Here is a 22267-nt window from a genome sequence, read left to right on the forward strand (position 1 = left end):
CCTGACGTACCAGGAAAGCGAGGGCCAAGCCCTCCTCAGTGCTGAGATCAGGAAGGGCAGGTGCGAGGAAGCAGGGCGCTCGTGGTCCCACTGCGGCTGCTGGAGCGTCTAGGCAAACGCGGTGCGCACGTGCGCGCGGGCACACCGGCCACCTGCAAGCTAGGACCGATCCGGGGGGGGGGGAAGGACAAGACCGATCCGGGGGGGGGGGAAGGACAAGGAAAGCAGCATCTGAACGAACCTGAGCCAAGAAGGCCATAGGCGTGGCTGAGAAATGCACCCCGAAGAGCGGCCTCCCTGAGCGAACAGCGTCCTGGAGTCAGGGGTGCTCAGCCCCTTCACGGCGCGGAAGTGGGGAAGGTTCGGCTGGAGCAGGGCGAGGGCGCGGAACAGCCCCTAGGAGAAGTGGCCAGGCTGGGGACAGCTTCAGCAGGACTGAGCTGATGAAGAAGGTGGTTAGGGGCCCCCCACCTCGGGGCCCTGTGTTCCCCACCCCACAGTTCCACCTCAAGGGCTCTCTGGACCCCCGCCATCAGGCCGTTGGGATCCCTGGGCCGGCTTCGGGCCCCAGGCGGCACCGCTGCTGCAAACAGCGGCTCTGCATCGACCCTGGGTGCCGAAGCCACCTGTGGGGGTAAGGCAGTAGGCACTGAAGGGGTGGGGGGACTCTGGTGACCCCCAGTGTGTCCAAGGGAGGCATGCACAGGCACCACGGCACGGCAGCTGCGTGCTGAGAGTGGCTGCTGGGAAGGGCTGGAGTGGGGCCCAGAAGGTTCTGCCGTGGGGGCATCTGGAGGCAGCTGAGATACTGGGCGGAACCTTCGGCAGGAAAGGCCTGAGGCGTCACCAGCCCTGCCTCCGTCCGCCTGACCACGCAGGATCTTTGGTTTCGGCCTGGCGGGGCCCTTCTGTCTCCAGTAGGGCTGGTGCCTGTGAGCAGGGCCGTTGGCCCAGCGAGGTCCCCGGGAGGGGGCCCATGGCCAGGAAGCCTGGCACTTCAGCCCAGGGCCCCGAGGGCGCCTCCCTAGCCGATCCACCTGGGTCCTCATGGTGGCTACTTCCTGAGACAGGCCTGCCAGGGCCGCGGCGAGCCGATCCAGCTTCTCCGAGAGGGCAGCGCCGAGGCTGCGGAGCTCGGGCTGCAGAGAGCTTCCGCAGGGGCACGGCTGGGGGGGTGCCTGCGGCAAAGCCGGGCGGAGGGCAGCCGCGGGGGGCGGCTCCGGCAGGCCTCTGGGAAGTGGCTTCCCGTGGGTCCCGGCTAAAACCAAAGCAGGGACACAGGGTGAGAGTTCGCGGGCTGTCAGAACCTTTCTCCCCGCAAGGGGCCCCTACAGCACTGAGGCCTGGCTTTAGACGGGACGGAAATGACTCAGGCTCAAGAATACGGATGCCAGTGCTCAGGACATCAAAGGGGGCACATCTCTTGGCTGCTCCCCAAATTCACGGACAGGGTAAACCATGGACTGGGTCTCAAGCTTTCCTAGGACAGTCAGTGGCCTTGCCATCTGCTAGGAAAAGGACCACCTTTCAGAGCAAATGGCATCCCAGACCACCGAACCCTGCCCTACCGCATCAGAGGGCAGGGTCTGGAGCAGGCTTGGCAGACAGCAAGAGGCCAAGGCTGTGGACAGCACCCGGGAGAGGGGCCCGGAGGGCCGGAGCAGCCTGGGGCAGGGACGCTTCTAGTGGGGTGGCCAGGGGCCTGCAGCAGGGCCAGCACTGTTGCTCAACAGCACAGCCGTCCTGACCTCCGCCCTCCCTATTCTGAGGTCACAGTCCGAGCATTTTAGAGCTTAAATTAACTTTTTAAAAAAATCACCTAATCCTTCACCATAAGGCCCCTTGGAACTGGTCTCCACCCCAGGCAAACCTCACATGAAAGCCTGGTTACCATGCCGGACTGGGGGGTAGGATTTGCTTTCCCCCGCTTCTCTGCACCCCAGCCCAGCTCTGCCCCCTCTTCAGCACGCCCAGGCTCCAGACAGAAGGACGAGGAGAAGGAAGTGACTTGAGGAGCACCATGGGCACCTCCGATGGTCTGGAATGCTGCCTGGTCAGCGTCTTCAGGAAGGATCTAAGCTAAGGGCTAGGACGCTGGCAGCGTGGCGGGTCCACCCGAACCTGAGGGACTGTGCCTCCAGAGCAGTGAAGCGGCGAGCCAGCCATGGAGCTCCAACCAAGCGGCCGGGGTGAGGGTCTCGGCGCAGGTCCCACAGCGAGCCAGGAGACTGAGCCCCACGCGCTCCCTCCGTGCCTCTAACAGGTACGGGGAGGAGCTCCCTCGGGGTCAGGTGTGAGGCAGACCCCCGTCTCTCCGGATGCCCTGGGCCACGTCACTCAACACTACTGGGCCGGTTTCCTCATCTCTCTGGAAGGTCTCCTCAAACCCCAGACTTTGATTCTGGGGGTCATCTACACTAGTAGGCTTGCCTCTAGAAAGTACTTTTATGAAAAAGACTGCTATTTCTGTGAGAAAACACTGAATGAAACAGCAACCTGGAGTTCAGGGTGAGACCCTTCCTGCCTATGACAGAACGAGCTGGAAGGCTGCTAGGTACAAGCTTCCCCCAGGCTTCTGGCCAGCCTGCCCCACGGGAAGGAGCTGATTAGCAGGGAAGGAAGGCGGGGGACCACTGCAGATGCCAACCTTCTGCCCACCCTGTGCCCGCAGGGCTCCTGACAACTTGAGGGGACGGGGAAGCCACCAGTTCACCTGCAACATTTGGTCTTCCGTTTCCAGGCGCCAGACCCCTGGATTCTTCACTGACCCTGGGCTTCCAGGACAGGGACCCAGGGGCTGATCCAAGAGGCTGGCAGGGCCCCGCCCCAGGCCTTTTCTCCAGCTGAGGGGCAGGGCAGGGGTTTCCAGCTGCCCCTGCAGAAAGAGCACAGAGCACCTGGGATAGCCCCCTATCTGATTTGCGGGTATTTGGACATGGCCTAAAAAATGGAACTTTCAACTTTCACAAATTGGTTAGATGGGATGCAGGACAGACACGCCTGGCCTGTCAGGGAGTCTAACCCTGGCCGAATGGCCCACTGGGGCACGTGTGATGAGGGTGCACTGGATTAGTTCTGGAGTCCTCTGCGCCCAGGGAGTGACCCCTCTGGCTCTAGCCCGAGGTGAAGGCCGGAGGGAGCAGACAGAGAGGCCGTGATCTGCAGGCCCCACCCCAGTGAGGGTCCCCCAGGCACGTGCTGGCGGCGCCCCGTGGTTCACGGGAAACTGGTCGGTGCCCAGCCCACTCTGCCCTGTCCCACTAGGCCCACTGAGCCGTGAGGGAGCTCCCGTCCCCGACTGTTCACCGCACCCCTACCTCCTCCAGCACGGCCCAGGGGGCCAGGCTGGCCCGGGATTTCCGAGTACACATCTCTCCAGGGCAACTGGGACCTGCCCCCCGTCTTCTCTTCTGCTTTTCCTGCAGGAAGGAACACCGGGTCGGGCCTGCATTGAGGAGCGAGGCTGCCGGGAGAGCAGGCAGCATTTTCACGGCAGGACAACCTCTAAGTTCTCCCAGGTGGGAGAATCTCCCTGTTGACACTGCTTTTGTTTATTGTCGAATTTGGAAAATGTATATTACGATCATCCTCATTATACACACACACACACACACACGGACACACAGTGGAAGTGCCTGACTTAGAGCTTTGGATCGCTGCGCCGTCCATTCAGAAGACATCTGTCTTGGCTGAACATACCGTTGGCTGCCCGACACAGCGATGAGCAAACCCCTAGACAAGGAATCAGCCCCGCCCGAGCCATGAATGTCCCTCGTTCAGAAGGCCCAGTGACACCTACATTTAGGTAACTGGCCACTTGAGCACCCCCGCTTCTCCCTCCCCGTGCCCTAACTCCCGCTCTGAGGCTTTGAATTCACCAGTAAAGAGCGAACCCACCGCCGGACACCCCACCCTGGAACCAAACACAGGCTGAGGCCCAGGTGCGTGCGCTGCTCTCGCTCTGCCTCCCTACCTGCGACCACGCTGCGTGCCCCGCGGGGACTGCAGTAATAAGTCCCGCTCCTCCCAGTTCCCTGATGGCTTTTGCTGACATGCGTCCTATGATTATAAGAGCCACAGGACTAGCCCCAGAGGGGTCAATGTCCACGGGGCTCCCTACAAGTAACATGGGCTGGGAGAGCGCCACCTCCGATAGGCTGGGACCAACACAACACTATACACGTGAACAGATGTTATCGGCGCACACGACGTGCACGTTATAGAGCGAGCACATATACACATTAGGTTCATTGCCCGGCTTTCTAATTCAACACACTTGTTGAACAATCCTGGGGCACGATGCCCTACCTTCTCTCTCAGATGCAGCTCAACTGGCAGGGAACTCAGGCAAGACAAAAGCAGAGAACTTCGGCGAGAGTCAGGCAAAGTGAGAATACAGGCCCCCTCCCAGGAGCCCCCCAGCTCACCTGCACTGGGCCTGCAGTGGTCCCCGGCCTCTGCTCTCCCTGGGCCTTCTCCAGAGCTGCTGCCGGTGAGGGTGCCGTCCGGGCGCGGGGACAGAGGGCCAGGAGCCTTGCAGCCGGGAAGGCGGTCCCTCTCTGGCAACACAAAGCCGGTGTCAGGGCAGTGGCTGCACCCCGGTGGGGGGTGGGCGGCAGATGGCTCCCTGGCCTCTTCTGTTCCCTGCAGGCTCACCCTGTGGGAGCAGCTGCCAGAGCTCGTCTCCTTCTGAGCTGCTGAAGCTGGAGCTAGAGCCGGGGCTGGGGCTGGGGCTGGGACCTGCCAAGCAGGCGAAGCGTAAGGGCCTCCCAGGCAAGATCCCCTTCAGGGAGTTCTCCAGACAATGGAGCGGGGACAGCTTCGTGGCTGCACCTGGGCAAATGACAACAGAACATTCTGTCCATCAGCCTGATGACAGGCTGGAGGACCGTCTACCTTAGTGAACAGGCACGCAGAGCTGGTCCCCTTTCAGGTCAGCCAACGGCCTCACACAAGCTCTGGGAGACCCTGAACAGCTCCCACTCTGGCCATGGAAGGTGGAGAGGAGCAAAGCCAGCAGGGAACTTTCCTGGAGTCTCAAGTCCCTGGTACTAGCCAGCCGCTGGCTGCAGACAGGCCCAGGGTATTAGAGCCAGGTGGCCCCTCCTACTTGCTTCACTCAGGACCAGTGGTCCAAGAACAGAGACTCAGTCCTGTCCACAGGAAGCTCCCCAGAGCCAGTTCTTTTCTGCTGGGAATATTCAGAAATACCACATTTATCCAAATAAACTGGACCCTGCCAGCCCACTCCGGCAGGGCTAGGAAGGAACACCGCTGTAAGTACAAATGAACAGTGCCAACAGTGGAGAAAGATTCCCTCACCCTGCCACCCTACCCCCACGGCCCCAGGCAACCACTACAATAAAGGAAAGAACAGTCGTCTCCCAGAGAAACCTGATAGCTGCTGAAAACCATCCTCCCCCCTTCTTTTCCACGATCCAGTTTACGGTCTTCTTCAGCGCACCTTGGGGCATGCAGCCAGCGGTCTGGGGAATGCACCTGCTCCAGCACGCAGCACGCAGCCCAGGCTGCCAGCCGGGGCACTGGGCGGGGGTGGAAGGAGCAGAGGAGACTAAAGGGGGAATCTAGTCCCTCGTCGAAGACTTTATTGGGAGGGAAGACATGCCATGAAACCCCAAGGCAGATGTCAGCTCACCATCTTGGAGCCACCTCCATGGCCCTGGCCTGGTGGCCCCGTGGTCTTTGAGTCCTCGCTGGTAGCAGACGGGCACGCTGCCGGAGGTAAGCGCCTGGGGGCTGCCCAGCCGGAAGCTCCTGGTGGGTGCTTCCCCCTGACTCTGTCCCAGGTGAGCTGACTCACAGGCCTCGCCTCTCAGCCCTGTTTCGATGAAATGCCCCATGGGGCACTGAGGCAAGGAAGTCACTGGACAGAGACTAGCTTCTGCCACTGTTGGCTTCTCAGGCACATGAGCTCCAGGTGTGGGACACACACCAGGCCTACAGATGTTCCCAGGAGCCACCCAAATCTTCCAGGACCTCTTTATCCCCACATCTGGCCACCTGGACTCTTGGGGGCCCCACAGCACAGAGACTGTGTTGGACACCAAGGCATGGGGGGCCGACACAGTCAGGACCGAAAGGTACTCTGCTGCCGAGGCCCTGGCTCAGGCCTGAACTCAGAGCAGATGGTGGGGCTTGCAATTCACCTCTTGGCTGGTCCCAGACCCCCAGCCCCAGCCCTGGCTACAGCCCCAGCCCCAGCCCAGCCCAGGCTCCAGCCCCCCAGCCCCATCTCCGGCCCCAGCCTCGGCCCCAGCCCCAGCCCCAGCCCGGCCCGGGCTCCAGGCCCGATGCAGCCCTGGGTATCCTGCCCTGACTCCACCCACGACTCAGAGGCTGGCAGCACTGTTCGGCTTCCTGGCCTCACACAAGCCTCTGCCCAGGCCATTTCCAGAGCATCTTCTCCTCTCAGGGCTGGATGTGGGCCGGCCAGCTGCGTGGGGAGGCAGGGCCAGGGCTGGCCGTGTGAGAGTCGCCCTTCCCTGCTCTCAGACACTGGGGCAGCTGTGCTTTACCTTCCTTGTCTGCCATCCAGTTCTTGGGCTCCGCTCTCTGGGGCCCCCTGTCCCCTGCTGAGGACCAGGACGAGGCTGACTGTGGCCTGAGCACAGGTATCTCTCTGAGACAGTTCTCCAGGCCCTGGAGTGGGGAGCTGCCCACTGGGCTTCCTATGAAAAATCCAACATTTGCCATCTTGGATGGACAGAGCTCAATCTCTGCGAAGCCCAGGAGCCTTGCCTACAGCCCTGTGTCCAGAGCAGCTGGGGCCACGGGAGGAGGCACAGAGCACTGGACCTGTCATGCCCTGTCCCCACCATGTGTCTGTCCCGGCTCTGGGCAGGCCAACCTGTCTGAGCCATCTACACAGAACCTGGTCAGTGGGCTATGACAAGGGCCATCAGCCACAGGCACAGGCTGGGCTCCCTCGGACACTGCGCTCCACCTTTGGGAGGCCACCATGCTACCTTGCCCACAGACAGCCCTGAGGACCGAGCGCCGTAAGGGCCCCTCCACTAGTCACAGGGAAACGCTAAAGGTGCCTTCACCTCCAGATACGATGTAGCGGGTTGAGAAGGCCAGGGCTAGTGTAGTGGCCACTTGGGGGAAAAAACAAATAAATTGCAAATATTGCATTTCTAGTGACAGAGCTGTGGAAGCAGCAGATGAACGGACAGTCCGAAAAAGGAAAGGCCCTTCCTACGTGAGCTGACATCGTGGCCACGCTCTCTCCTGAAGGCGTTCGCTGACGCCGGACGAGGCAGGGCACAAAGAAAGAGAGTATTGGAGCTTTGCGCTGCCGCGTGGGGCTGGCACGGCAGAGTTCCATTACAGAAGCCCCAGATGCGGTTTCCCTGAGCTCTGGAGCAACAGAGGGAGCTGGGCAGCGAGGCTGGAAGCTTCTACAAGGCAGCAAGAACTCTCCTGCGGTTTGGGCTCCTTAGAAAGCAAAGTTAACTCACAGAGGCCACACAAACAAGCCACGTGCTGACCCCTGTGGACGGGTACTGCGCAGCGGTCAGGACGAACGCGGTGCTGCTAGTGTCTGAGAGACATATAGACAGAATTCAGGAAGGTGCCAAAGGGAGATAATAAAACAAAAAGCAAGGTGGGAAAGCTGTGTATAGAATGCCACCGCCTGTGAGAGGGAAAGCCCCCACAGCGAGCGGCTGGCCACAGTGGGTGCAGGGATCCAGGTGGCCACGGGCACTGGAGGCCCCAGCACGGCTCCAAAGGCTCCCGCTGGCCCAGGGCAGAGTCCTGGGGCAGCTCCAGGCCTTCCGCAGCCAACAGACGAGGCAGGATACAGAGGCGGGCAACAGGGGACCCGGTGTCTGTGGCCAAGGCAGAGGAAGAGCGCTTGGATGATTCAAGTGGGGACAAAGGTCCAGAGGGGACACTACAGAGTCCCGCAAGATTCCAAAGAGGTGTGACAGCTCACCGTGGCCACCTCCGCATGGCGGGGGGCGGGGGGGGGTTGGAGAGACATAGGTCACCAAGACACTCCTTAAAGTGCTTTTACATGAACCTCGGGACATTTGTCCTAAGTCAGAGATCAGTTCGGTATTATAGGCATTCCTTTACGGCTGGGGTAAGGAAGAAGCTGACACTAAAGAAGACCTCTTTCTATTTTGTAAGGGGTCTCAGATGTTGTCCTGCCCTTCGGAGCCAAGTCGCTAAAATGGATACTGCACCCCCACCCCACCCCACCAACCCACCGCCACCCTGCAACAAGTCCCCTGTCTGCTCCTGCTTCCACTTCCCCAGCTCTGCTCCACATGCCGGGCATGGCAGCCTGACCGGGCTGGGTCAGAGAGGTCTCCCATGCTTCCCCAGGACTGACTCCCAGCCTCAGGCCTGCCAGCTCACCTTTTCCAGGCGGACGCCCCTGGCTGCCCCCAGGGCTCTGGAAATCCAGGTCCCCATCGGTGCTGCTGGATGAGGAGAAGCTGGGAGGGGTGCTGCGGGGACCTGAGGGGAGGGCGGGGCTGCCTCTCACATAGCCCTGCAGACTCAGAGCCAGAAGAGGCCCCACAGTCACCTCTGCAGGAAACAGCACAGCTGACATCATGAGAAAGCCACTGGACAAGAGGTCCCCTGGGCCCTGGGCTGGAGGTGGGCACCCAGGACACCTATCCCAAAGGATCTCCCACAAGGGTCTCCCCTTAGGTTAGGGGCTCAAGCACTGGTTAAAAAACCCACGTGAACCCAACTGTTGGTCTCATGGGACTAGAAAGTTAGTAAGAGCCCTCAGAGGGGGCAGCGGGCAGGAAGAGTTGGGCTTCCACCACATTCGGGAATGTTTAGAGGAGGCATCAGTAAGGGGCTACAGAAGGGCCTGCACCTCCAGGGGCCCAGGATGAGGAGCAGAGCGCCTAATGACATCCTCAGCACCCCTGAGCCCAGGGCCCGGTCTACCTTCACTGTGTGATCTGCAGGGCTGAAGCTCGGGCCTCTGAGACCCGGGGTCTCCTGGCTGAGGGCTCCGGAATCCAGAGGCGGCCGGCGGCTGGGGAGGTAACGACCCACTCAGGGGAATGCCCTTCAGACAGGCCTCCAGGGCTTCCAGGGGTGAGCTCGAGGCACTGCCGGCTGGGACAGGGGAGATGGCCCTATCACCATCTCGGGCACGTTCCCCTGGCCCGGCCCTAGGCTGGCTGCCCCAACCTGCCTTCAGCAGGGTGACGAGTCCTGCACCAGGTGTGGAGGCCTGCCAGGCAGGACACCCTGTGGGGGACTTTGATTCGCTGTTTCAGGGCAATGACACAATCTGCGCCCCTGACCAGGGGTGGGGTGGGGAGACCCACATGTATGTAGTGGCCAGTTTCCTGACAGGCAGGAAATCTCTGTAAACAGAAGTCCTTACAATGGAAAGCTCCCAGGCAAGCGCCCGGATTTAGGAGGATGTGGGTGAAGAGAGGGGAGTCACTGCCTGAGAAGGACCTGCTCCCTTCCCCGTGGGCTGGCAAAACCTCGGTGGGGCTGAGAATCCCACTGGAGGACTTAAGAGATGCCCCCAGGCCTCACCTTGAGCTATGGGACCCCAGCTGGACACTCGGACCCCTCTGGTCTCTCCATCACCCCCCTGGCCCCTGGTGGCAGAGGGGCTGTGGGTCCACTTGCTGAGCTGACAGGATGCAGGCACTGGGGGGCTCTGGGCCCAGCCGTCCTCCATCTTCACCACAGGAAGCGCGCTGCTAGCTCCTGGACCAGGGCCGGGAGGAGGGGTCTGGAGGGGTCTGGGCTCTGTGGGAAGCCCCCGTGAGGGCGCTATAGGGTCAGGACAGGGCTCCCAAGGCCCCTGGCCCCACCGCAGTCTCTGGCTCCAAGGCGGTCACTGCTCGAACACCAGCACATGGAGCAGCTCACGCTCCCATCTTGCCCTGGGCCTTCTGGGGCGCCTCCAGAGGTTTCTACTCAGAGAAGCCACATCGAGCTCCTCGGGTGGCACCAAATCAGGCTCTTTCCTCCAAGGCCAGCAAGTCTGTATCAATTCGACTTTACCAACAGTCTGAGAAGCTACCGAGTCTTGGGGGCGCTACAGTGTCCGGAAACGCTACCCCAGCCCACGCGAACATGACGAGAACGCCCAATTCAAAACTATGCCCCAAGCGTCTACAGGACCAGAGCTCTATCTTCTGTTCTCGGCCTCCCCCTCCCTAAGGTCTGTTCCTCCCTTCTGCAACTTTCAGCCCTACTCTAATAGCCAGCCTGGATAGTGATCATGGACTGATGAAACACCTCGTAGCACCTCCCTAACTCCATCGACAAGGATGGTCCCTAACATGTGGCAACTCTGACCTACACGCAGAGGCGAGGGCCTGAGGGCCTGATGTGGAGGCCTGCTTGCAGCAGGGAGACGAAACAGATGTTGTCCTAGGGCCCCCCCTGCCCAGCCAATGGCCTTTACCTCCAGAATTCCCTTGGCAGGCCCCTGGGTCCTCTTGCAGCGGTGGGTCCCCCACTCCTGAGGGGCTGGGATGCCTGTGCCGGGCCTCTGGGATCTCCTTCAGACAGTTCAGCAGACCCTGGAGGGGACAAGCCCCGGAAACTGCCTCTGTCTTCACTATAGGAAAAAGGAAGGCATTTTCGCCCTGAGCCCAGCCACGACAAACAACAAAGAGTGGACAGTCCAGATGAGGGCCAGAAATCGGGAAATGTGGGTCTTCTTGCAGCTGATTTAGACCTGCACAGGCCACTGTCTCCTTGGTGCTTGGCTTAAAAATGCCTGTCTTGGGGCACCTGGGTGGCACGGCTGTGGGATGGAGCCCCATGTTGGGCTCTGTACTTAGCACAGAGTCTGCTTGAAACTCTCTCTCCTTCTCCCTCTGACCCTTCCCCCCACCTCTCCCCTGCCTCGCCTAAAATAAATAAATAAGTCTAAAAAAAAAAAAAAAAAGCCTGTCTTCACACCTCCCTGAAGCAGACGACTGGAAGGAGGGAGATGAGAAGGTGCGGCATCAAGGCGGGGGGCGGGGGGGACATACATGGAGAAGGAAGTGAGTGGACAGGTCCCTACCTGCCCGCGGTTCCCTGGGCCCTGAGCAGAGCTTCTCTCTGAGGAGGACCAAGCTGTTCTCACACACACACACACACACACACACACACACACGCACGCGCACACACACACGCACGCACACACACACACACACACACACACGCACGCGCACACACACACGCACGCGCACACACACACACGCACGCGCACACACACACACACGCACGCGCACACACACACACGCACACACACACACGCGCAAATACGTCACTGTACCTGAAGGTGGGAACAATGACCCCCTTTCACAGATGGGGAAACCAAGGCTCAAAGGCTTCAGGAGCCTCTCACAGTCTTCACTGCTCCTGCCCCCACCACGCCGCCCGATGCCCCCTTTGCACCCCCTACTCTGCACCGTTTAGAGTCAACGCAAAGCGACGCTCAGCAGCTCCTGCTCAGAGGTCCCGTATTAGCACAAGTAAAACACAAAAGGACCCAGAGCCAAGTCTGTTTTGAGCTTCCTTCTACCAGCAGACCAAATGTCATTCTCCTAAGAAAGTCACCTGGCTCCAGAAACAGGCCGCTGATGATAGGGGAGCAGCTGTGCCGGGCGTGCTCCTCCGGGAAGACGTATTTACAGAGAAACAGCTACAGAAGGGCAATTCGAGCTTTTCAGGGGCTTCAGAAACCTTGGCCGGAGACAGGTCCCCAGGGGACTCACCTCCCCAGGGTGGGCTCCCAGGCCCCAGCTCCGCTCTGGTTAGCTGAGAAGCGCCCTGGCTGGGGACAGGAGGCAGCAAGCCTGGGGACAGCTCAGGGTGCTGCGGCCCAGGCACAAGGATTTCCTTCAGGCAGTTGATAAGGCCTTGCAAGGGGCTGTTCCCAGAAGGGATTCCTACGGCACCTGCAAGACCAGCCGAGGTCAGGGCCGCCCTGATGATGGCGACTATGGGACTCTGAGACGGTCTGAGATTCCCACCTGTGTGAACCCGGACACCTGGCGTGCAGGGCTGTCAGGGGGCCGAGATGAAAGGGCCACGTGACAGGCTTGTGTGAACCAAGCATGCCTCCATTTCCCTTCCCTGCTCAGCTCCAGGGCACACCCCACTCTGGGCAGAGCCAGCCTCTCACCTGTCCCCAGGGTCTCTCTCTCCTGTTTTCCATGGCCCTTCTTCCTGCTGGGGCTATAGGTAGGAGGGCTGGGCTCCCCACCTGGGGCTTCTGGGCCCTCCTTCTCTGTAGATCTTGGTTTGTCAGCAGTTTCTGTTAGAGGAGAGACAGAAAGGTCTTTCTAGCTCTGGCTCCTGGCCCTGAGGAACTGCCCCAGATTGGTCCCCCTAGAGGACAGGCCTCTCAGTGCCCCCCGCATCCCCGGGAGGCAGCCAAGTCCTGGAAACTTGGATTTGTGGCAGAGTCAGCTCCTGCAGGCTTGTCCTGGGAGTCCATCCCGGCAAAGGCAGGGCTCCTTTCCCTGTTTCCTTCTGGTGTCATTGTAAACACCAAGACTGCTTGCTGTGAATAACTCGGAACCCTCCAAAGCCAGCCTCTGACTCTGGCTCAGTAAGTGAGTCCAGCAGCCTTGACACACAGGGCCCAAACTTGTACTCATGCTTCTCAAATCTAAGCATGTGGACCCCCAGAGCCAATCTGCCAGGTGACACCTAAAATCACAGGCTAAATGGGGTCTGTTTTTCAGGAGTGCCAATTTTAGTCCATATTCATTTAAAATGTTTTAAATAAAAAACAGATACCCCAACAAATGCAAAGTTTGCAAGAATTTTTAGAAATACAGTGAGACCCCGGAGAAATTCTAGTGGCTACCCTTGCCGTTCTCTGCTCTTAGGGCTGCCTTGGTGAGAAGGTCTGAGACTCAGGTCAGGCACACATAGGTGTCCCTCACCGACAGGCCTGCATGTTGGAAACTGCCCTCTGCTCATGGTGAGTCAATGCACAGGACTCTGCATGCAGGGCTGGGAGAGAGCTGCTCGGGGACCGAGTATCACACTTCCTCTCTGCTCTACAGAAAGGGGCCCTTGTCCTGCTCTTTGGGGAGCCAGCTCACTTTAGCAATAAGGGAAACTGAGTCCTAGAGATAATGAAGAGGGCACAGAGTCCAGTCTCCCTGCCTCCAGGGTCAGAGCCCTGCCCCTGCTGGGTTGTACTCACTGATGGGAAGGGGGCTCCCCTGGCCCCTGGCCCCCGGCACATCACTGGATGATGAGCTGCTGGTAGATGTGGCGGCCAGGCGTGGCCAGCCTGTCGGCGTGTCTGGAAGGCAGCTGAGCAGACCTCGGAGAGGACAAGTCTCCACGGTCACAGCTGCTATTGGGGAGGACGGAGAGGACATGTGAAACTAGACTTAAGCCCAGCAGTGGGTAAAATGCCCCCAACATTGTCCCATCCCGGCCCTTCCTTGCCCTGTGCCATTGACAATGACCCGATGTCAGTATCCTCTGCATTGTCATTCCCGGGCTCTGACACATAGACTCACAGCCCCAGTCTTGTTCTGGTAAGATCCCCCCACCCCGACTTTCTGTGTCATTTGCCATCCACTGAGCAGGCTCAAAGGCCAGGGCTGGTGGGGACAGACTTCTCGAGGAGGTACGGTCTGAGCTGAAAGCACCTGGTGAACAGGGCAGGGGGAGGACCAAGACTCTGGGGACGTGGGCGGAGCACAGACTGGGGGGGACTGGGCCCCACTGGCCACGCAAACTGGGCACAGCTTCGTCCCCCTCATCTCCAGAATAGGGACTGGCCTCACCTGCCACACAGGGCACAATGGGACAGCACGAGAAAGGCCAGGCGCCACTGTCTCACCCACCACCCATGCCTTCTCGGGGGCAGACGTGCTACCGGGGCGTTCGCGACCCAGGCCACGCCACCCAGGGTCTGGCAGGGGCTGCGCAGGCCCACGGCACCCAGCTTGAACTTACGTCGTCCGACTTACCCTCGGGGCTGCCCCGCTCCCCGTCCAGGCTGACTGCCGCGCTCCCACTCTCGCTCTCCGGGCCGACCTCCCCAAACAGGAACTCCGGAATCTCCCTGACCAGCTGCACCAGCGCAGTGAGGTGCAGGCTGTGCGGGGGTGCTCCTCCTGCCAGAGAGGCCGCGCTGAACCCCCACGCCCTCGGTCAGCTCGGCACTCACGCTCTGGCAGGACTGCCGACCAGCGTGTCGTGCCATCCTGCCACGCGGGCAGCGGCCAAGGAGAGACTGATGTCCGGGAAGTGAAAAGGCCCCGCCCCGGGCACAGCCGGGACTACGGGCTGGGGACTCTGGGTAGTGTCCCTCATCACTTGGTACTTCTCTGACGGGAATGCCACGGAGGGCTGCCTCCCCACCCCCTCCCACTGGCCGGGCCCTCTGCCCTTCCTGGCACCCCTACCCTCCCAGCTACATCCATCCTCTGAGGCCCCCAGAGGTCAGCCCTGTGGCTGCGCCCTCGGGAGCTGCAGCCTGGCTCTGCACGTCAGTGGCAGGAAGGGGGGCTTGAGCAGCGGATACTCTCCACAGGCAACCTCAGGTGTCTTCCTAGCATTGCACACAACGGGCAACAGCGTGCCGGGGGGCCAAGGGTGAAAGGTCACAGAGAGGTCTGGGTATAGAGCACAGCAAGGGCTGAGGTCACAGTGTTCCCCGAGGAGTAAAGCCAGGGGCAGAGGACCTCACAGTGGAAGGGACAAGAGTGAGTCCACCTGAATCAGGCTGCCCGGGGGACCAGGACACCCAACGGGGCCCGACCTTCATCTGTCAAGATTACTCACCTGGGGGGCCTCCTCCCCTAGAAGGCTCCTGCCCCTCGCCAGCGGAGCTCCTGCCTTCCATGGCTCCTCCAGCCTCCGTAGGAGACAGGAAGGCAGAGAGGGGGAGCAGCTCATCTGTCCCTGGGAAAGAAAAGAGGGAGGGACAGCCCCTGGGAATGGAAGCTGGCCTCCACCCACCACAATCACGCATGCACCTGTCTACGTGTGTGTTCGTGTGATCACCCAAATCCCGAGAACTGCGGGGCCGCCGGATGCTCAGAAACCAGGCTGCTCAGTGTTCTGCCCGTGCTGGGGTGCCCCGACCAAATCTTACCCAGAACCCTGGTGCAGACTAGGGAAACAATAACGGTATAAAAGATCTGTGAGGCCCTCGGCTCAGCCTGAGGTGCTCAGAACACCACCAAACGCTGTTCGTTTTGTAGATAAGACTCAGGCCTGGCGGGCTCAGGGTGACTCAGGACCTGCCTGGTCCTGGATCCCGCCTCCCTTCCGTTTCCCACGGGGCTGGGGCAGGCTCCTTACCCAGGGAGCGCAGCGTCTCGTAGTTCTCCCGCATCACGTCCCGGTAGAGCGCCCTCTGCCCCTCCGCCAGCAGCTGCCACTCCTCCTCCGAGAACCTCACTGCCAGGTCCTGGAAGGCCACGGACACCTGCGGGCACAATCTCCGGGGAGTTGGCGGTTCCCTCCCAGCGCTGCCATCCTCGCCGTGTATCCAGGGGTACACCAGGGAGTGGGGAGCAGTGAGAGTGTGGCGGGGACCTGACACGTGGGCGCAGGTGAAGGAGTGGCGGGAATCTGCTCACCAGACAGTGATGGGGTTTGGACTGTGTCCACAAGAAGGTATGCTGAAGTCCCTACCCTAGTCCCCCATGAACAGGGCCCTATTTGGAAATGGTGTCCTTGCAGATGTAGTTAGGGTGAGGTCAGACTGGCCTAGCGGGGCCCTTAACCCAGTATGGCCGGTGTCCTCATAAGAAGAGGAGAGACACAGTCACACGGGGCGGAGAAGGCCTGTGACAATGGAGGCAGAGAAGGAAGTGATGCAGCCGTAAGCCAAGAACACGTGGGACCACCGGAGACTGGAGGAGAGGGGGAGGGTCCTGCCCCAGAGCCTTCCCCCCCCGCCCCTGCACTGGTTGTGGTTCCCTCACCTCCAGCACCACGAGAGGACCCACTTGCCAGGGAAGCCTGCCAGTCTGTGCCAGTCCGTGGTACTTTGTGACAGCGCCCCACAGAAGCCCTCCCCGTCCGTGGTCCCCCCAGTCTGTGGCCCTCAGTCTGGGCCTGAGAAAAGGCCAGCTCCAGGCTGGGGAGCCCAGCCGGCCCGAAATTCACCATGGGAGAGAGTCACTGGAGTTAATAAGCAAACTCGCCTCGAACGTGCAAGGACGTGAGGTCCTATCACTAGGGCACTAAAACAAGATCACAGATAAAACGGACAGTAAGTACGACAAAGATCAAAACACTCCGTACTTTGTAATGCGGATGACCCAACAGTCAGGAACCAACAGTCAGAGTGTTTACGCGGCTCCGCCCAAGGACAGCGAGAGAGAACACCTCAAACAGCCTGGCACGTCTAGAGGAGGCAGACCCTCCCGTACCAGGACAGACAGATGACCGTGCGACTGGGAACAGAGAACAGCAGCCAATAGACCTGTGCTCACTGGTGGCCCTTGATCTTCACACCCCAAATCCTACGGCCGCAGTGCTTCTACGGACCCTCTGGCCCAGCTGCTCTGCCGGACTCCAGGCCTGTGCTGGGCTCAGCCTGCCCTCACTTTCCTGGTCTCACGGTGATCCCCACGGCCGTGACCCAGAGCACTTACCACCAAGCCCGTGCGGCACGTGGGCACTATGCTCTGCAGGAGCCCTTCCAGGCCATCCTCCAGGCCTCCTTGTCCCCGTCCCCACTCCCCCATCCTGGCCCCCTCCTGCACCTCTCCACTCTGCACCCCTGTGGGCTTGCAGCCTGGTACGCTGCGGCCTGCTCTGCAGGGAAGGGCTCCGAAGAGACCTGGAATCATCCTTGGACAGCATCCCCTGCTTTGTAAGATACAAGAAACATTCTGTCCTAAATTCTTTAAAAATCATCACTAAGTGGGCTTTAAAATGGCCATCAGACCTTAGAAGATTACCAGCACCTGATAGGCATGCATCTAAAATTACAGCAAAAATTAACTTCATGCAAATTTAGCAAACAGAATGTAAATTATGGGAAGGGTCCTTCTGATGTAAAACAGATGCTAAACTATTTGTAAGAAAAATGATCGAATAAAATGAAAACACTGCTAATAAAGCAAAGAAGTTAATCTACTGCCTTGTTTCATCAACTCAAGTCAGTGACTTTAAAAACCATCACTGCTGCCAACTCTCGCCATGGTCACCAGTGGCATCTGCCCCCCACTTTACCTGTCACCCTCTGACAGCTGACACCATACGGTCACAGCAACTGCCCTCCACTCTTCCGCTCAACTGGTCCAGACCCGGTCCACATCCCCGGCTGGAAGCAGCCTCTCCACGGCCTACCTGCCTTTGGTCCCGAGTTCTCAAGTTCTCTCAGCCAGCCAGCAGACCCTCTGGAAGTATCTCCAACCCTCTAGCCCAAGTACGCTTGCTCCCTTTCAGGAACACGCTCAGACATCCTCTCAAAGAGCCATGCCCATTTCTTCCCCGATTTTGGACAGATACAACAGAGCCAACAGTAGGGTCTACCTGCTGACCCTCTCCCCGTGCCCTCTCTATGGAACGCAGGTCATGTGAACTACAGCCGGCCTGAGCATCTCCCCCCTGATGGCGACAGCCGGAGATCACGGGCATGTGGCCAGGTTTCCCGACACGTGCTATCGTGCGCGTGCACAGGCACCCGAGACACTCGGCCCACATGGGCTCCCTCTCCTCTCCCTGTCCCCTCTCACCCGAACACTCACATGTTACAGGCACTCTGCTGGACGCTAAGTGAGCTGCGTCCCGCGCAGGCTTTATTCTCAAGGCACCCAGACATCAGAAGTGGGATCCTTCGTTTCGGAGCATTTCAGAGCTCACCAATTCACAAAACGGATCTCTGCAGGTGGCTGGTCAGACACTGTTAGCCCACGTGACAGGTGAGGGTTCCACAGTGCCAAGCGGGGAAGCAGCGAGCTGAGCTGGTAGACAACTACAGTGCCAAGTCTAGGACTGGGACCTCTGAGCTGAGATCTGGATGCCTTTTCTGCTGTGCTTAATTGTGACTATAATAACCAATGATCTTGGTAAACCTTAAGAAAACAAGCATCAAACATCTATTTTTCAAAATTATTATTACCCAGTAAGGTTTGTAGTGGCAGATGTTGGGTACAAAGAAATGTTCCCATAGACACTGCTGAGTGGCAGAGTCCAAATGGCATTGCTCTGGATGGGGAAGGGAACATGGGCGTAAGGCCCCAGGGGAGCCACGCGACAGTTGGGGGAGGGGAGGCAGTTTATCCCCAGATGTCAGCAGACAAGTTCTCTGTTTAGCAAATTGAGTGAAAAATACTCTCTCCTCAGCTTCTCCCACCAGAAGCTTTTTACAACATAATGACTGAAAAAACAAAAGCACTTTTAGGTTCAAACGATTTACTTCAGGCTCCTTTTAATTATTAGGGCTGATTTCCCTGCCTCGATTTACTAAACCAGCAGTAAGACCAGAAATCTACGTTTTCCACAGTTTCTCAGTTTAGAGCCCCAGGGCAGGGGAGCACTGCAGCCCAGTCATAGGCTGGAGCCCTGCCCAGCCCTGCTGGGAATGAAAGTATGCTGGGGAACAGACCCCTGAAAACAGACCCAGCCCTCCTTCTTCCCAGGAGCCAGCTCTCAAACGTTGTGTGTTTGTGAACCAGAAATCAGACAACTGCCTAGACCTTTAAGGAGCAGTGATCATTTAATGCCGATTTCCACCCAAAATGGGATGTCTCTTCAATTTCTCCTTGAATGCCTTCAGTAATGGGTGGCTCACCACATTCCCAGCAGCTGGTCCAATCAGTGGCCCAATCTGGCATTTAAGAAGTCCTGGACACAGGGGCACCTGGGTGGCTCAGTCAGTTAAGCATCTGCCTTTGGCTCAGGTCAGGATCCCAGGGTCCTGGGATGGAGCCCTGCGACTTCGATGTCATGTGGATGTCAGGCTCCTTGCTCAGCGGGGAGTCTGCTTCTTCATCTCCCTCTGCCCCAAGCCCCTGCTTGAAGGCAGACACTTAACGACTGAGCCACCCAGGCCCCCCTTGACCCAGGACTGTTTTAACTGCACAGCCGCCTAGCTCACTGCTGCCACGCTGGTCTTACTAAAACACTCCTTCTACCCTGTCACTAGCCCAGCATGAAAACCACAGCTTGGGTGCCCACAGGATCCGTCCACCTTTCCGCAGTCCTTCCCAGCCTAGACCCATTCTCCCAGCATGCCAGGCTTGGGTTCCCAGTTTGGACCCTGCACCCTGCTGCTCCCCACTTATGGGGTGTGCTCACACATCCCTGGGCTTTTAGGAGCCACAATGGGCCGAAGGACAAGAGGTGTTCCCTATAACTATCCATCTGTTATCTACCGCCCCCAAAGTCACTCCATGAAGCTACACAGGGTGAGGACTCATCCTTCTGGATCAGCAGACCTGAAAGATTGGTGGTCCAAACCCCTCATTTTGGAGAACAGGAAACTGCACCCCGAGGAGAGCCTAGCACAGGGCCAGAGGGTACCTGAGCAAGGGTGTCCTTAGGCTGCTTCACTGCACGGCCAGAGCTGCAAGGAAGGCGGCCCCTGCTCCCACAACACCCACTTTTCCCGGCTTCTCCCAAGAGCTTGCCGGCCATGAATGACTGGAGGTTCTGGATCTGGGAGGCTAGATCCGGCCATCCCACTACCCACCCACCTCCAAACCACGGAGTCTACAATTGGCTGAGGTTGGCCCGAGTTCATGGCCACGAAAATTACAGAACTGGCTCCCGGCGCCCACCCACAGGAACTGCGACAACTCCCCATTGGTATCATCATATTTTCCTGGCGTCTTCCCAAACCCCGCACACTCGCCAGAACGGCCCAGGCTGTGGCAGATGGGGCTCTTCCTCCAGCTCTAAAATCTACACACCCTACCAGGTGGATAAAACCTGGGACCTTGTTTCATGCCCCCTCCAACAAGGGTCCAGGATCCTACCAAGAATAAAAACATCAGATTTACTCATTCCTCTGAGGCCTTCATGCCCACGATTCCCAGGTTAAATAATTAAAAGAAGCCGCGCCGAGGGAGGGAGATGCGTAACCCAAAGGAACGAGTTTCCAAAGGTAGAGACAGGCTCCACGTACAGGGTACTGGGAGACGAGGACTGGGGAGGAGACCGGGGGTCGTCCGAGGGCCTCGACTTCTCCGCACGAAATCCTGCGCACCAGGCCCGCCCGGCCGAGCACAGCCCGATACCAAAGTTGGAGGATCCCTGGGTCTTTGCCCCCCTACCACGACACCGCACCACGCCGCGCCTGGCTGACCGGCCGAGGCTTCCGTCGGTCCGTCTGTCCTCCCAGTTCGCCTCACCTGACGAGCCATCCCGGGACTCAGCCTCCGCTCTCAGCTTCCGGCGCGGCCCGCGGCGCCCGCTCCCCGGCCGCAGACTGTGCCGCGACCCTCGGCGACAGCGGCGACCGAGGTCAGCGCGGGAGAAAGCGGAGCTGGGGTCGCGGGCAGTGGGAGAAAGGAGAGGCTGAGCACGCTCGGGCCTCCAGGCGCCCCCCACCCCCTTCCAAGAGGGGTGGTCCGGCTTCCGCCCGGAGACCCCCGGCCTCGGCGGCCCGCTGGGCGCAGGCGCGAACTACACGTCCCAGAGGGCACCGCGGCGCGGGCCGGGGGCGGAGCCGGGGCCGCCTCCTTGAAGCCCCCTCCCCACCTGCTTCGCTCAAGACCCCAGGAAGCTGCCGGGAGGGACTCGGCGCCGGGTCCCGCCTGGTGGCCAGCTTGCGGATGTGTTTTTCCGAGGTACGCATCCATCCGTCATCATCCATCCATCATCTGTTCATCCAGCGTTTACTGAGCTCATCCTCTGTGCCAGGTGGAGATGCTCGGACTGAAACGGGACCCGCCTCTCCCAGAGGTCACATCCCGTAAACCGACCGTTTCCGAGGCCGCGGGGAGGTGTGGGGTGGGAGGGGAGCGGCCTCCGGGGTGGGGAGGGGGCTGCAGGCCAGACTGCGCTGGCCGCGGTCGGGGGTGGGTCTGAGTGGCTGCCAGACCCCCGCGCACCCTCAGATCTGCTACCCCGCTCCCTCCCTCACCGGCATCGAGCCGGCTCACATCTCGTGTGACCAGTTGCTGGTCTATTTAGTTGATTTAGGTGACCCCAGAAGCTCCTGGAACGTAGGAGGCCCTCACAAATGTGTGATGAGTGAATGAAGCGTGGGCCCACCATTCTCCTGGTCTGGACGCGGTGGGCTGGGGGTGGGGGGCGGATCCCGGCTGAGGACTGGGAGCCTCATTCCGGCTTTGGAGAACCACCCCCTGTTAGAACGGCTCAGGGAAGGTGGCCGTGTGGAGCCAAACTGGCTCTTTGAGACAGAAGCAGGAGTCCAGCGAGGGGGAGATGCCCGCCGTCCGTGGAGCCCGCTGCCTGGGGAGCCCGCTTCCCTACCCCGTAGGGTCTCTTCCTCTGGAATATTTGGGGAAAGATAATTTCTCGCCCAGCAGTCCCAGTGTTGGTCCCTGAAGCAGCTCTGGCCTGCGATGGGTCTCCGCTGGCCTTGCCGCTGGTCACCTCCCAGAACTCTGGGGTACAGTGTTGACATCCTTGGCCTGGCCTCCAAGGAAAGGCGTGGGGGGAGACCACTCTCAGTCACTGCCCAGATCTATACCCGGGCCAAGCCCCCTCGTTCAGACCTAAAGAATCGCTGACACAGCAGCTGTGTGTGTCTGTGTAGCCAGCTGTAGGAGGATTTAAAGATATCGCAAGCGTTTCAGGGCATGGAAAAAGGAAAGCTCCAAGCTCATCACCTGATCTCAGGATCCCTAAAGGCCATAGAGCCTTGTGGTAAGCCCCTTGCCTGTGCTGTGTGACCCACATTCTTGCTGAGGTAGACTTCCTCCCACTAGCTAGCGTGGCCCTTCTCCCAGTGCCCCCCCTACACTGGCTCTCAGTTCAGGATCCCTAAACTTTAAAATCCCTTAATTTAGAAAAAAGTAATATCTCCACCCCAGACACATGTTTAATGTAGCATGTACAGAGTCTTGGCACCTCTTTGACTCAACCTCCCCCTACCTGATCAGGCTTGGACCCCATTTGTAGACTCTGGGTCAGCTGTTGTTAAAATTAATTCACCAACATCCAATTTGCTGAATGACCAGTTTGTCAAAACTCAATTTGCTGAATGGCCAATTCTCCCAGTAATTGAGAAACCTTCCTATCCCTCTACCCCCAAAGTTTTATTTGTACCTCTGACCGCATTCCTGCATCCCCCCTGCCTCTGTATCTGCATGGCAAGATGATTGTGGAGAACTGTCCT

At 59.4% G+C, this 22267-nt stretch overlaps 1 protein-coding gene across 1 annotated transcript; it reads right to left on the reverse strand.

The window, feature by feature from the left end:
* Window positions 1-237: 237 nt before the first annotated feature.
* On the reverse strand, window positions 238-15334 carry KRBA1 (KRAB-A domain containing 1). Its single transcript, XM_008697387.2, has 17 exons — window positions 15301-15334; window positions 14779-14898; window positions 13962-14108; window positions 13181-13336; window positions 12146-12277; window positions 11736-11909; window positions 10430-10585; window positions 9547-9765; window positions 8938-9111; window positions 8389-8562; window positions 6537-6689; window positions 5657-5839; window positions 4657-4833; window positions 4428-4559; window positions 3318-3419; window positions 2714-2875; window positions 238-1258 (listed from the first exon to the last, which is right to left on the reverse strand). Exons 1-17 carry the CDS (start codon window positions 15332-15334, stop codon window positions 339-341), a joined length of 3315 nt encoding a protein of 1104 aa, XP_008695609.2. The 3' UTR covers window positions 238-338.
* Window positions 15335-22267: the final 6933 nt, after the last annotated feature.

The sequence above is a fragment of the Ursus maritimus genome, unplaced genomic scaffold (assembly GCF_017311325.1).
Source record: "Ursus maritimus isolate PB19 unplaced genomic scaffold, ASM1731132v1 scaffold_3, whole genome shotgun sequence".
Taxonomy (NCBI): Eukaryota; Metazoa; Chordata; class Mammalia; order Carnivora; family Ursidae; genus Ursus; species Ursus maritimus.

Excerpts from the sequence above, each read along its gene's own strand:
- KRBA1 (XM_008697387.2), bottom strand. The coding sequence starts at position 15,334 with ATGCGGGAGAACTACGAGACGCTGCGCTCCCTGG. Across the intron at positions 10,586-11,735 it reads TGGGAGCCCACCCTGGGGAG|TGAAGACAGAGGCAGTTTCC; the intron begins GTGAGTCCCCTG and ends TTTTTCCTATAG. Across the intron at positions 9,766-10,429 it reads CTGCCAAGGGAATTCTGGAG|AGCCCAGACCCCTCCAGACC; the intron begins GTAAAGGCCATT and ends GGCTTCCCACAG.